The sequence below is a fragment of the Callionymus lyra genome, chromosome 5 (assembly GCF_982586985.1).
Source record: "Callionymus lyra chromosome 5, fCalLyr1.hap1.1, whole genome shotgun sequence".
Lineage (NCBI taxonomy): Eukaryota > Metazoa > Chordata > Actinopteri > Syngnathiformes > Callionymidae > Callionymus > Callionymus lyra.
The window spans coordinates 28131969-28147580 of record NC_141822.1 but is presented as its reverse complement, the minus strand read 5'-3'; the positions used below and the strand labels follow the sequence as shown (position 1 = coordinate 28147580).

The 15612-nt window shown below is 36.6% G+C and overlaps 1 protein-coding gene across 2 annotated transcripts in view; it reads right to left on the bottom strand.

Moving 5' to 3' along the window:
- Positions 1 to 15612, bottom strand: part of LOC148080124 (interleukin-1 receptor accessory protein-like 1) — a 222193-nt gene that overhangs the window by 81850 nt on the left and 124731 nt on the right. For both annotated transcript variants that reach the window (XM_087791680.1, XM_087791681.1), the window contains exon 6: positions 8283 to 8357. In XM_087791680.1, the coding sequence (XP_087647806.1) occupies positions 8283 to 8357 (75 nt within the window). The remainder of the gene's footprint in view (positions 1 to 8282; positions 8358 to 15612) is intronic.

The following is a 15612-nucleotide window of genomic DNA, read 5'->3' as shown; positions in this document are numbered from 1 at the left end:
TCTCATTACTGTCCTCATGTAAAACACTAATGGGCACATCTCTTCCCTGAGAATCCCACCGATACTCATCCCTAATATGACAGTGAGGATTTATGTCTCACCGCTGCAGACATATTAACCAATTGGGACGCTGCGCCTTCGTGTATCCACTTTCCTCTGTAATAACCCAAGGTAAGACACCACCATATTTCATCCACTCAGTAATTCATAAATGCCCTCGCTCTTCCTTTCTTCCTTGCCCTAACGCTCCAGTCACTTCCTCCATTTCTCCGTTTATCTTTTTTTTCTACCGTCCCTTCATTCTTTGTCATCTGTCTCTCCTGAGCACTGGGGATTTCACTCACGATGTCTATGAGTTACAAAAATAAATAAATAAAATGTCTCTGCTGACCAATAACCAGAGGGGAATAAATATGTCCCGACCGAACGGAATGATGTAATATTGATCGAAAGGCCAATGGACCTTTCACGTCCACATGGTGATCTGTAAAGCTGGTGACATTTAAGAGAAACCGCTAGCGTGTGTAAATATGGGATCTTTTGTGTGATAAGGGCAGACAGACCTGCCGTTTGTACGTTTTTAAAGTCAGACCATGTTTACTTCGGCAACGGTCGATTGAGGAAAGACAATAATCTCTCCATAAAGATATGTATAGAGTTCAAAATGTTACGGTTTCTCTTTCAAATTTAATACAATCTTCTATAAGATGCACAAAGTTTGAACACCGCCCATTCATAGTAACATTGCATGGACGTTCCTGGGCAAATGTACAATACATATGGACAGCGAAGCCCTTCGAAAAATAAACAAAGAATATCTTCAAATTCCTCCAAGAGTGCATCTGCTGACAAATATGTCATTTTACAAGCATTCAGCTCAATACTGTTAACAATATTGCAAGTCCTAAAAATGTGTGAAATGGCTACTGCTCATAGATTGACTAGAGTTTGCCATAAGTATCTGTTTATTAGCAGATAACAAAACTACACAAATGGCAATCTAAGTGATGCTAAGCCAACCACAAATAACAGAACCTTTTCTGTGATTCTACACCAGCAAAACTGAGTTTCAAAAAAACCTTCTGTTCAATAACTTATCTTCCTACAGTCCATGACTGAACATCAGGAGCCTGGTGATGTCAACATTCTTTTCAGTGGTTGTCACTACACATTATCACATCATACATTTTGAGCTTGTATTGTGATGTTTTACATGAGTACTAACCCAAAGTACATTCATGTTGTCGCTGAATCTCAGAGAGATTTTATCCACTGACGTGAAAGTCCAAAACTGAGAGATACAAAAGTGAGCGCCCCCTAGATTGATCAATATTTGAACAGAATATTATCTCGTTGATTTCTGTAATGGACTCCAGCAAAGCTAAAACAAATGGTTACAGTAAACTCGTAGTGTCATAATTTATACTCAAACTTTTCGATGCACATCCATTAATTCAAGGTTTAAACACAACCTATTTACATCGTTCTGGCCATATGTGCAATAGATATGGACAGAAAACAGCTTATAAAAATAATAGATACATGTAATACATACTAAAACTTTGCAATGCACATCCATGGAAGGTGTGGCTGATAACCCTGATAAAACAACATATATTATCTATTTTTCGACCCTCCCACCAGTGATAAAATATTCATCATTGTCAATAAAATCAACTCCCCATTAGTGAAAGTAATCCTTAGTTCAAATCGATAGAAACAAGAAGAGTCTAATGATGAGTTCAGGGTTCAGGTTCATCTACTCGTTTCATACTAATCAAGATCCATCATACTTATCCGAATTGATTCAAACGAACTTTAAACAAAAGAGCATTGATGTTGATCAATAGCTATTGACGTTTCTCTACCGGAGAAGATGTTGCACCTTGTTCAGTCAAACGGTCAAGTCTTTCAAGCTGGAGGACAGAATCAGTTACGGGTTAATGTCATGTTCAACATCCGTGGACTCATAAAAGTCCCGTAAAGGTTATGAACATCTGTAAGATTTATTTTTCTGCCTCCTGCCGCCATGTGGCGACATCCGTCTTCTTCCAAAGTGACTCTTAATCATGTCATTGTAGGCTGTATTCTCTGTTCTGGATCTTTGTCCTTTGTCCTTTGGGCAAGGCACCTTTATACAGGAGGAAGCATTCGTCTTCACCAGGTGAGCTAATTAAAATTTGACGTTGAATTTGATGTGGCAGATTATTATATAGAGCTCAAAAATGTAATAGAAATTTGTAAAATTTACAGTATATAAACAATACAAAATGGAAAATAAAATAAAAAGTGATAGGGGTTTTGTTGGAGTCGATACTACAATACATTTAAAGTTTTGTTTTATTTCATTTTAATGTCAAACATTAATAGACCCAAGAAGAAACAACTATCCATTTATTACAAAATATATGTCCATGATGTGGCAATGACACATGTGACTCTTCTGGTTCAGTGCAGGCAGGTTTTTGAGAAGAGGGTTAAGGATTTGTCAGTGTAAGAAAACTTTGTTTTTTCCCTTTTGATCGCCCTGCTTTTCCCTTCTGAAAGAAACGGGTCATCAGTCCTGACGAGATCGTAGTATGTTGTGAAAGTTAGCTAGTGTACAGAGGAGTGAATAGATGTAACCTGGCCTGACTGCTCCTGCTTTCCTCAGCACTCGTGGCAGGTCTCGCTTATCCTGGCACACAAAGAAGTACACTTTACTTCAGTCAAATTGTTAGATATGTTCACATTGAGTGTCTACAAGCAGAGAAATAAGTTACCTACGGTTTGAAAGATACCCCCCAAAAGCCATGTTCATTGATGTTTTAAGAAGAATTAGGCATCAATAATTGCCGGAAGAGGGTTCAGTAGATTTGTTGCCAATACTTGGCAGTGGCCAGTTGCTGAAAGTAAGTCTACTTTCCCTTCACAGTGAAAGATAAAGGTCTTTGCTTTAGATAGTGTCCACTGTCAGCTGTTTTATTAAATGATTCTTATTTTAAAACAAGCTAAACCATGGAACCATTGTAGATCCATATATATACTGTATATCATAATTTGACACAACGTTTTGACCTTTACCTCTTTTCATCCAAGTGGTTCTCGCGACTGAGTAATATGTCTGGAGAATTAAAAAATACATTATATTAATGGTTTAAAGCAAAACCACTGTTATGTCAACAGTTTTTTTTGAATATGTTTCCATTCATGTTCAACATTGAAAAGAAAGGTAGGGAATGGACCATTTAAAATCCTTCTTCCTCTTTGCTTTTACCTTTTAATGCTCTCATGTCAAAAGTGAGAGGTTTAGTTGGGATGTTTGAGGATAAAAGCATCTCAAGAGGTTTGACTGCTAATAAAGATCAGAAGAGAAGCTTTAAAGTGTTTTTTTCCCCCCACAACCACTATGTATTCTTATCACAGAAGTTCAATGTTCTGCTATCATTAACACTAGTCAAGGATTGCTAAAAAATGCAGTCCATGTACATCTTCTAATTAAGAACATTACCATGTTGTATCTGTTTTCTCTGGAACTTGTAAGTATTGCATACGACAGTAGACTGAATACATTTGTACAACATGAACTTTTGAGAACTTAAAAGAGCAATATATGACCGTTATTCCACATATGTTATCCTTATTTGGTATTGGTAATATGAAACTTGTATGAATTGGACAACCATCAGTAAAACTACAATCTTGCAAGTACTATAGAAAACACTTATCTGCAGTGCCACATACAGAATACATACAGTAGAAATATAACAACAACATAATATTAGACAAAAGCCCAGCATATTACCTAAAAGCAGGTATTATAGCGATTTATTTAAACGTTAATAAAAAGAAGCAGAAATCTTCATAATATATATTTATTCACATATATTTAAAGCTCGTTAAGTTTCGAAAAACCTGCATATTTTATATTTATTTTTGTGTACTAATTCTTGTAACATTGATTTTAAAACTAAATAAAATACTAGAAACAGCCAATAGTGCTGCATTGTGTTGTTAATTGCCATCAATAAGCTTGTCTTTGGGCTTGACAACAGAAAGAACTTGAGTATTTAATTGTGTACACACATTACTTCAACACTCACTTTGATTGTTAAGGTAAATAAGCATTTGTTTAAAAGAAAAGTTGACAAACCTCTGTCTTACCTTCAACAACAACCAACACTGTTTTGATTTTTAGGAATTACGACGATGCTTTAGCCAAAGAGCTTCTGGGGCAGCACGGGCTAAACTATAAATGTCTAATAAATGATCGTGATCCCCACCTTTTCTCTGAGGAAGAGTCTTAAAGGAAAACTCATATGGCTGCTTGTATCTGTTTTTAACGTTGACTACACAAAGTTTTGGACCATAGATATGAACATATTGTAGGCCTTTTGTTTTAGCTCAACCTCTGTGTCTTTTTGGAAACGGTCTCCCCTCTCTAGCTTTGTATATATTTCTGACGGGTGATTCCACGACATTCAGAGCTCACTACAGGTTTCAGCATTTCAGATCTGTCTGGCCACAATGTTTTATTGACTTTCTATCTACAGTATGTACTTCCCAATTATTAATTGAGATACTTTGTGTTAAGTTTAAGCCCTGGGGCCAATTCCAGTACATTAAGTCATTTAAATGAGTGCGTATATGTATATGAGGTTTCTTTGTATAGCTGTCTCAAAATTAAAATGAAAAGTTGTTTAAATTCCACTACAACTCAACTCAAGATACCAAGGTCCTTAACAACATGACTCGATTACATTTGTCAAAGCTTTACCTTCACTTTTTTTGGCCAGCAGGAAACATAAAGCTCAACAATGAATCTGGCAAATTTGAAATTGATGTAGATTGAAGGAAGTTTAATGCTTTTGTACTTCACAGTGAATTATCAGTTGGTGGTAACGGGGGCAAACTTTTGGATTTGGAAACTAACCACAGAGATGGTGTGTGCTGTCACAATCTGTTTAGACTGTCAACATTGTCAGTTATAGACTCTTAAATAGACATTTTCCCTCGGCCTTGGACCGTGTGTTTTGGCTCCTGGCGGGATTAAACCTGACATCATTGATTTAGGTTCGGATGGCAATCATCCAACACAAATGATATCATGTGTCAACTGCTTCACCATGTCAAAGTCCCAAAGTAATATAATCAACTTCTCTACGCTTCAACCAACCACCTGCTTTGTTCTTTTCCCAGGGATTCTGACCACTTCAGGAAAATATATAGAGGTGAAATTGAGTAATGCCATCACGCAGAAAGAGAGCATAAATCAGAGTTGACAGGGGAAGTATCACAATATCAACAATGCGAATATAAGTTTGTTTTATTCCCTTTGCTGATGACAGAAACAGTTTATCATGCGTTCCTTCACAAAACTTGTTAGAGCATCAAGACATCAATCACTAGTTTGTCACAGTGCTTAGTGTTAACAAACGCATGATCATCTATTTTAAAAAAAGATGGGCAAAGAAATTGCAGAGCTGGACTCTAGACAGTCGACACTGGAACAGGACAGCATGAAAGAATCTGGCATGAAGAATTACATTTGAATTCAAACTGGCAAGAGGAAGCACATCTATGAAGCTAAAAGAAAAAGGATGAAGCATAAGAAGATTGTTAATTGGTGCTGTTTATGTACACAATCATGTTTAAGTTCTTCTCCATACTTGCCTTTCCACTTCTCTACTTTCTTTTCTCCTCTTACATGCAAATTAACCAACATTTCTGACACCATTCATGCTGTAAAGTTTCATAACAAAGATTACATTAAAACGTATAAATGTGTAACAGGCACTTCTTTAATGACTGCACAGAAAACTCCAGTTTTTAAGTAACACACACGGGTGTCGTGCGAGAATGTGATGCTTATTATCTATAATGTAGAAAGACCTGCTGCTTTTATGAAAAGAATCACTGGGGCTTTAAGATTGGAAACCAGCAAGCAAATTGTTTCTTCATTTCCTAATCCGAGCAATCGGTTAAATAAAGTTAAGACACTAACTGAGGGGAATATGTAATGAACGTGCCAATAAAAGCAATAAAGCTAAATTTTATTAGAGAAAACATTAACAGAAACGCTTCCTTCCCCTGGCACGTTTCTTACAACACACTTCTGAAATAATCAAGCGTTTTTTCTTGGTTTTAATTCATATGAAATCATGAACCATCCAGAGTAGAGGTAAAAAAAATAGTGTTTGGAATATATTGTACAGTCAAAGTAGATTTATAGTACATTGATATGCTCAATCAAATGTAACTAAAGCACTAAACATGACCATATACATCTACATATACGATAAAACATTGAAGGATATTGTCTAAAAATAGAAACATAAGATTATCAAAGAGCAAGCTCAACACCAAAGCTATTTTATTATCAAAACGTTAACATCTGTCAGGAACACCTTCATTAGATGCATTAGAAAATGCCGCATTGATAACCGCAAACATTTCCATAGATTTCCTCCTTTCCTACGTTTGGTAAACGAGCCAGTTGTGTTTGTGATCCATGTCTAATTGACTTCAAAGAAAGCTGCCGTCATGACCCATTTTCCCCGTCAGCCAACAGCTGAGAGTCGGGCCCGATATGGCACAAAGCGGGATATTTCCCATGAGTCTCCTTGCACCGAAAGCCGATCGGGAGAACAAAAAGACTACCTCAGTTCCGAGGCTAAATGAGTGACTATTCGAGGCAGTCGTGAATTGAGGGGGGGGCAAGGAAAGGTTACTTTTTAAATGACCAACTTATTATTTGCAGTCACATGAAACAACAGGTATCCCAATAAATGAAGTGTAGGTATGATGCTGAGACTGATGCGCGACGTACCCGACAGAACAATCACACATAATCTCATTTATGTTACACAAACTCAATTCCCTTCGCTACTCAAAAGTAACAATGTAGACTTGAAGTGTAACAGAAGTCAAACTGATCTTTAGGTAACAGGAAAACAATATGACTAATTTTCCTGCCCACTCACATGATTACTACCCATAATGCTTTTGGTTTTTTCTCTGCACTCATTATAAGATTTAAAGGTTATGGGATGGAGAGAATAAAACATGGAAAGAGCGGTAATTATCTGAATGCAAATGTCTTGTTTATGCCATTAAACTACAAATGCATAACACACTGTGACCTGCTCCAGATGTTTCAACAATAGATTTAATTAAAAAGGTTTATTCTCTAGGAGACCGAGGGTTAAGCAGAGACAGTCACAAATGCTATGCTAATTTACGAACAAAGAAGTTTTCCATTCTTGGACCAAACCATCTCAACTGAGAGGAGGCTTATTTTTACATATCTTTACAACGATACTAAAGTTATCAAGTATAAATAAATCTGAATCAGGCACAGGTTATCTAGGATACTTGCAGATAGGGTCACAAGAAACTACTATAGTACCACTTTGAAGCAAACGTGCCGAATATACATCCAGTCAGCGGCAGAAATTAAAGGTTCTTTGGTTAGAAAATGGAGCTGCTCTACTACGAGCCTCTAATGGCTGCCCGTGCTTCTGACCTTATCTCTGAGGGAGAGACCAGAAGAAAACTAATTTTGACAGATTGTACCTGCGATCCTGTTCTTTCGTCCACTACCCACCAGTTGTGATCATATCTGAGGATAGAGATGTAGAAGCTGAGGGTATGGAGTGGATTTATACTTCCGCAACCCTGGCAAAATAAATTCACATTGCTTCTCTTGAATGTGAGGTTGGATTATCTGGCAGACCCTCCTTTTCTGGACCCATTAAAGACTAAGGAGTGTGATCCCCTTATAGTTGGAACAGCCCCGAGGTACTGCCCCAGATGTCTACGTCGTTTATTTTTGTATTTGTCCAATCCCCTTGCTAGAGGCTCTTGGACAGTCTTTGAGTTTTCTTATTCGAACTAAAACCTTTCCTGACCAACATTCTGAACATGAGGAGCAGGTGGATAGTCGGAAGCTAATATAGAAAAAATGACAGCGACGACACCAATGGAATTCTGGTACTCTCAGCCTGTCCAGCACATACGAACAATTCAATGGGCATGTGCTGACAAGCATGGTTTTGTAGAATTCTGGCTGAATATTCGTAGCTATGTAGCTAGTACATATCAATAATTCCAACTTTCACTCCAACAAAAACCATAAGCCAACGTTCCAAAATAGTAATTTCTTGAACATTTTCCAAATAAGAAACAGTTAAAAACTCCAAATGGACAAGAAGAACTTTGAAGCAGATCAGACAAAACCAGCTTTGGAAGTGTGAAAGAAAAAAAGTAAACCAGCAGTAATTATTCAAACAAACGCTTCTTACCTATTGACACTTCAATGAGGCTCATTTGGTTCTCAGACGGAAAAAGTATTTTGGGTGGCTTGTCTGTCAGTGGAGCTGTGTGAAGAGAGAAAGCACATGTTACTCAACATTATCATTCAAGTGTATAAAGATTAAATACCACTTATTCTTTATCTGTGTATATTTTTTGTGTTTTGTGTTCCTCCTGAAATATATTAAAATAATTTAGAAATAATATTTATAAGTTTTCCAGTACTTGGATCTGTTCACCCGTACAAACCAGACCAGACTGATTTAATATTAGTTCCACAATAAGGAGAAGCTGCACTTACAAGACAAAAGCAGTGTGTCACACACTCAAAGTCAATTTAGTACATTTTCATCAATTCTGTAGACAAAACCATCTGGAAACACAACATAAACCCTTTCAGAGCGACACAATAAAGTGCGAGTGTGTTATGGTGACCAAAAAAAACAACATGTTGTGGAAGTGCGGCTCGGTTTCATCATGATCTTGGTGCAGACTCCAATTAGACAGCTGCTGAGTAACAAAAGACGTGCACTTAGCCGCTCATCGTTATCGTCCTCCTCTAATTGGTTCTGGTCTTCAAAGCAGCTTCAGAGAGATGTGGGCTATGTTTAGGGAGATCCAGATTTGCTGTCCGACTCAGCGATGGATTCACTCCCCCTGTCTCAGACACCAACCTGAGATGATCTATCATGCTTAATGGAAGGAAAAACAAAATGTTCCATTTATTTTTTTATGTGCATTATGGTTCAAAGCCTGACTCAATAACTCCTCGGGCGTCTTTAATCATCATCCCTATGTCCACCTTTTTTGATTCGCCAGGGATTCATTTATATGTAGCTTTTATTTACAGTATGTATATGCTAAATAGGTGCATTTAAATAAAAGTCATTTATAATTTCAAAATTCCTCAGATAGAAGGGAACTTTATCTTTTCATGATCACCTATTAAACAAACGCTTTATGTCTGTCCCAGCAGACAGTGATGGGCTGATGAAACTTCATGAGGCGTTGTCCAAAGGCAAATCAGTTTTATCGTTTGATTTATCTATTACGCAAACTACTTTAAAAGCACTGAGAGAGGACAGACACCTGCCAAGCAGATACCATGGAGTTCCCGTGGTGTTATGCTTGTAACAGTGTTCTTTAGCAACCCGAGAACAATGTTGAATGAACAACAAAAACGTTCAATTTGATTTTAACACATTCCAAAATATACACCTGGCTATTATTTTGCTAACATTCAGGATAAAAAAGAAATCTGAGAAATGTAACATCCATTAAAGAGGTAATAACACAATCATTAAACATGGCCTCCTAATTGGAGCGTTTGTTTAATAAATAGAGGTGTCGTAAAGGTTTATCGAGTGATTTGAAGGACACTGTGAACAGGTACCTCTTGTTGTTGACCACAGGTGTAAAGATTGCGACAATCAAGTCAATTATTTTAGGGAAAAATTAAAGTCCAAGTGTGTGCGTTGAAGAAAAACATGTCACAACACTAAGATGAATGACATTAAAACAAAGTACTACTATAGCACAAGGACAAACAATCATTGTCCGTTCTAATATATTTTAGTTAAAAGTTTATATGTTAGATATCCATGCATACAACCACATAAATTAAAATATTTCGGATAGTCCCTGTGAGAAAACACATGGATTTACTTATACTGTTCTTAGGAGGACTGGTTGTGCAAATAAATACATATATGACATATATTTAATAATTAATTCTATGCTTATCTAGTAACATAAAATTCCAGAACACAAAGAAAAAGGGGGTAAAAAAAGGTACAAATAGGTGCCAGCCTCTAGTTATTATGGAACAAAACTAATATACACTGAATGTGTATCAATGCCATTTATGTAAAAAAGCTTTAATAAGATGTTTTCTTCCGTGGGCTTAGTTATTGCCAAAGGGCTGTAAACGCATCCAAAGTGACCCGCTTTCCTCCAACATAACTTAAAAAGTGAGGCGTCTAATATCATCTTCGGGGTGAATCTTAAAAATGCCCTGCGCTGTGATCAACACGATGACAGATGGATCCCTGGATAAATGGAGAAACCAAAACAAAAACTGCTTGTTTGTTTTTCTGTCCCTCTGACGACTTAGGAAATCAAATGAGATGTCCTCTGTTCACACCTCATTAAAGCCCACTCCAGCAGATTACAAGCATGAGGGTGTGTTTGTGTGTCTCTGAGTGTGAGATCGCCTGTTTTCACTTCTAAAATAAATGAAGGCCATTTTTGCCAGCGACTTGGGATGTGAACATTGTTAGTCGTGCAAGCGGAAAAAAATAAATAAAATAGTCTCTTCCTGGCACGGAATGTTAAAATCTCAAAGAGCAGATTCTGTCGCTCTCCATCATTATCCCTCATGTCACTTTGGTGGATGTGATAATTTGTCATCTAACCAGACAAAATAAATCGTCTCTTCGGTGTCTTAGGCACGTGAACAGAAATCATAGCAGAACATCACAAGATATTTATGAAAAAAAGAAAAAGTTTATTTATTTAATTGTAGTATTTTATGCTCCAGTGAAGCAGCAACATCAACAATACTGAGTGTATCGATTATGAACGCCAGACAATATTAAACAGCTCTATAAAAAAATGATCTCTCATCACATCATAGTTCCTTAAGGCCAACTTAATAAGTAGTAAAGGAACTCAAGTATCGAGGGGCCTTCTTCACTAGTGACGGCTAGACCGATGAAGCACCAACACAATCCAAACACTGTTCAACAAGGCTGTTGAAAGTGCTTCAGCAATACTTAAAATAAACTCAGTTTTATTTATTTCAATTCAATGAAGTTAATGAGCGTATTTGTTAAAATTGGATTCTCATTAACTTAAATTATTACAGCGCAGCTCTCTTGAATAAAAGGCTCAAATGTTAGTGAAGAAAACTAAAGACAAGCATCACTATTTTGAAAATTAGCGCTGTATTCTTCTTTTTTTCCGGTTCATTTATCCACTGTTGCAAATAATTTGCTCACGTGTACATTCAAATCACATCATCCTTTATTGCTGAGGCTCAGCCTTAAGTATAATGAAGGGTTTGTGATAAGAAAAGAAAGTCCTTTAAATCGATATGGACCATTTTATATCATGATAACATTATATCAGCTTATATATATCCATAGCATCACTTGGAAACATAATTTCCAACATGCTACAGAAACTGCCTGCTTTTTCTGTCCCTTTGTATTCGCTTGAACTGATAAAATGTCAACGCAAACGAGAGAAGAGAAATCATGCATTAAACATTCTTCCACTGTAGCTTCGATATATGTCGCCATATCACCAGCCACTGCTTTTACTATTGTTATCTTTAGTCATCGAGCCAGAGATAGAAGGGAGCAAAAAAATGTGAAAACGAATTAGATTATCCTAATGTCATAGAATGTTTTACTTTAGATACAATTTATTTATATATAAATTAAGAACTTGGGACAAAGCTTTCTGATAAAAATCACAATTTGACATATATTATTTTATAATTATGCAGCATAAGATTATTAAATATTAATTACAAAAAACAGAGATCTTTAGCAGGAACATATTTAGAGCGGAAGTAGTAAATGTCGTTAATTAAGTCATCAGAAACATTTATAGATGATCAGTTTTATAGTTTCATTTTGCCCTCATGAAGAGCAAATGCATACAAAACTAATGCTCCCTGTGGCTCCTATGATATAAAGTAGCATTACAACATTTTCTTCTATTTCCTCTTTCATTCATCCCCTGCTAATGCATACAGGGACTTGGCATGACCTACTTATCTTAATAACCTGAGGTGAAAATGCAAATGTAAAGTTTTGTTACGTCGACTGTGATGTTGGTAAATCTTAGCCACAGACTACTGTCAGCAAATGCAGTGATCATTTTTCTCAGTTCTATTTTTTCTTTTCTACAATTGAATTCCCCTCCATACGTGATATATGGGTTTAATTTTGTTGAGAATAAAAAGCCTGGTGTATTTTGAGCTGCCAGGTTTTGCCATGTAGAGCATGAAGCTGTCAAAGCTGGAGCAGCCTTTGGAAAGAAAAACATTCTCTTACCAAACAAAAACTTTCAAAGTTGACTTTTCCACCAGAGGACATCAGATTTAACTGATGGGTTTAGATTTAGAAGACTTGTAGTAGTAATGTCTCAGCTGAGACCAAGACAAAACAATTTCCGGAAAGAGACCTCCTGACGGATCAATAAAGTTTTACCTTACCTTACCCTACAAGATCAGGACAGGTCAAGAACAAGACTTGTTTGGATTTATATAATACACAATTTCTTGAAGCCATCATCATCATATTAGAGTCCATATTGACGACATTCTACACTGAGTTGGTTCATTTCTGTTGAGTATGCTTTAAGACAGACATGGACAAAAGTGTGGGCAGGGGCCACCTATGGCTTTGATTGTGTGACCCTCACAGGTCAAAAGAAATCTCACTAAACAGATCATATTGAAACTAACAGTTGTATTAATTTGTATTAGTCTAACTAGTTCCACTCTAGATAGGACTAGAGGTATTTAGTTTTTCGTCAGTATTACTTACAAATATTAAAATAGATTAAAAAAAAAGGGTTTAAAATATAATACAAACATTTAAAGTTTTCTTTTTTTTTACCAGATTACGATCAAATTTAAAGTCATTTATTTTTTTAATTTTATTCAGGATTTTCGTTTGCATTATCGTTTGCTTGATGGCCCCTCACAACAGTACTGTATAAAACGAGGCCCCTGAGGAAATACTGTAGAATTACAGACAAATGGTCTCAGTTGTTGCGCCTGTGTTAATGCCCAGCCAACAATTAAAGGAGTGGAAAAATCACAATCCAATTTTTCATCTGGACTGAGTAGACCAGCAACACACTCACACTCCCATCTCGTCATATTTTGACGTTTTGCAAGAGGACTTCAGCGCCGTATGCTGTTTCTAAAGATCGGAGTGAGAGCGTGTTGTGACAAGACCTGGACCACAAATAGGTGCCAGCCTCCAGTTATTATGTAACAAAACTTATATACACTGCCATTTAAGAAAAATGAAATGTAAAGGTTACAACCAATTGTCTTAGTTTGAAGGAATTAAATGATCCATATATTTAATGAAGACAATAGAATCCAAGTTGTAAGTTAAGAAGGATCAAAACTTTAACACAGAAGACACACAGAACATTTTTTTTGGTTTGCCAGCTTCTTAGCTCAAAATTGCTCAAGTTTCTGAATGTTTTATTACGATTTAAACTAAAAACAATTAATAGAACCATTAAACTACAACTTTAAAATCAATAAACATGAACTTAGCAAAAAATAAATGTAGTAGAAATATATATATATGCATATATTCTTAAACCATTTCCTTGACTGATATTCCTGTCTTGGGTAACTGGCCTGACCTCATCCATTTTTCTCACCAAACACAGTTCCCGAAAACACCAAATTGATCCCCCTCACCTATTTGTCACGCTGAATTCATAGGAGCCCTTTTGTGCTTTGCTGAGTCACTTCATTTGATGCATGTTTTAGGTGAAAAACATAAATCGTTTGTCTGACAGAGGAAGGCGCTTGTTAAAAATCTGGTAGGTTCTGTTGGAATCCTTCAATTGAAAAGACAAAATAGATGAGTTGGCGACTCTCTCTCAGGACACTTGTTGAGTTATATCAGACAAAAAAAAAACTTGCAGGAAGAAAATGTAATAAGGATATATTTCTTTATTGAAAAAACAGAACTTTTTCTTCGAGCATCCATCAAAAATTGACGAAGAAGTTCATGGTTTGGAGGAATACTGTGTGTGTGTGTAAGGGAAATCACATAAATCACATAAGTGTCAGCATTGGGAATAACAAACTTCACTGGAGGCTTGAAAAAAAAAACTGCTTCTCCATATAATTACTCAGAATGGTCCCACATGCTGTTGTGAGATTTCCTTCTGTTCCGCCGTGTCTCGAATCGCACACCTACGTCTGGATCTCAAAGCTACTACGCTCATCCTAGCGATCAAAGAGAGGACTCGCAACCGTTTGACTGCAGTTAATAGTCGCTGTACGAGTGTGTTGATGATGTTTTTTTTGAAAGACAAGAGAACATACTGTCGCCTTGTTGAAGTGCTACGATCTACACAGGGAAGTGACGGAAGCTCATCATGTCATCATAGGATGTGAGGAAATCTTGAACAAAGTGAATCACTCTGACTCACCAGCACATTCAATTTGACATAATGAGGTGCCTCAAGTAATCAGTAGATGCTACACTTGCTCCGTCTCTCAGGAACATTTCCTGCTCCCGCAGCAGATCCAGAGTCAGTGTGAGTGAAGCGACAAGTGGGAAGAAGCAGATGCACGAGATATGACAACGACAGTTTAGATTCCGAAACGAAAATGAGGAAAAAAGCTACTCAGAAAGAATTGTAAGACCTTAATTGTTTACAGCGAACGTGTCAATCTGAAAATATAGTCGAAATAACAGGATTCTTTTTTTCAAATCTTCTGAAAGTAATAGTATGTATTCAATAACAGAAACGTCAGCTGTTGAACTGTACCATAAGACTTGGGTTTGACTGATGGTTTTGAAAGTATTCAATGTTTCCAGTATTATTTTCACAGACCTGTCTCCAGATGAAATACGAAATAGCATGACTGGGAACGTTGAGTTCATAATGCTGTTTCTCTGCAGCAAGTACACTCGACTGAAATGAGTGTCTTTACATAGCTCGATTCGCAATATAACACCTTTCAGAGAGTAATAATCAATACAACAGATGACTAAAAAATGTTATTTCTTACATTGCAGCCCAGTACAAAATGACTCATAAAACAGCACCAGGCCTGGATTCTCAACCATTGTGTTACAGACAGTACAAAGCCGAGGATCTTGTTAAAAATAAAATGACATGGCCGATGCGGATGTTTTAAATACCTGTGGGATTTACTTCCTAAAATATATACTTTAGAATGATATTTTGAGGTTAAAGGTCAGACATCCAACCCTCTTTCGGGAACGCCATCAGTAGAATTATGATTCCATCTGATAGTTTAAAGTGATGCACTCAAGATAAACTCATGTCACAGGTTTTTATTTTACTGCGAGTAGATTTATTCACAAGACATTTTGAAAACAGCAACAGGCTGATGCAAATCTTGATATCCAACAACAAAAACAACCAAGAATTATATTACTCATTTGTAATTTTCAAATATAATTTCTTAATAATGATCCATAAACCTTCCTATCGATCCACCATCCATCCATCCATCCATCCATCCATCCATCCATCCATCCATGCATCTATCTATCCATCCATCCATCCATCCATCCA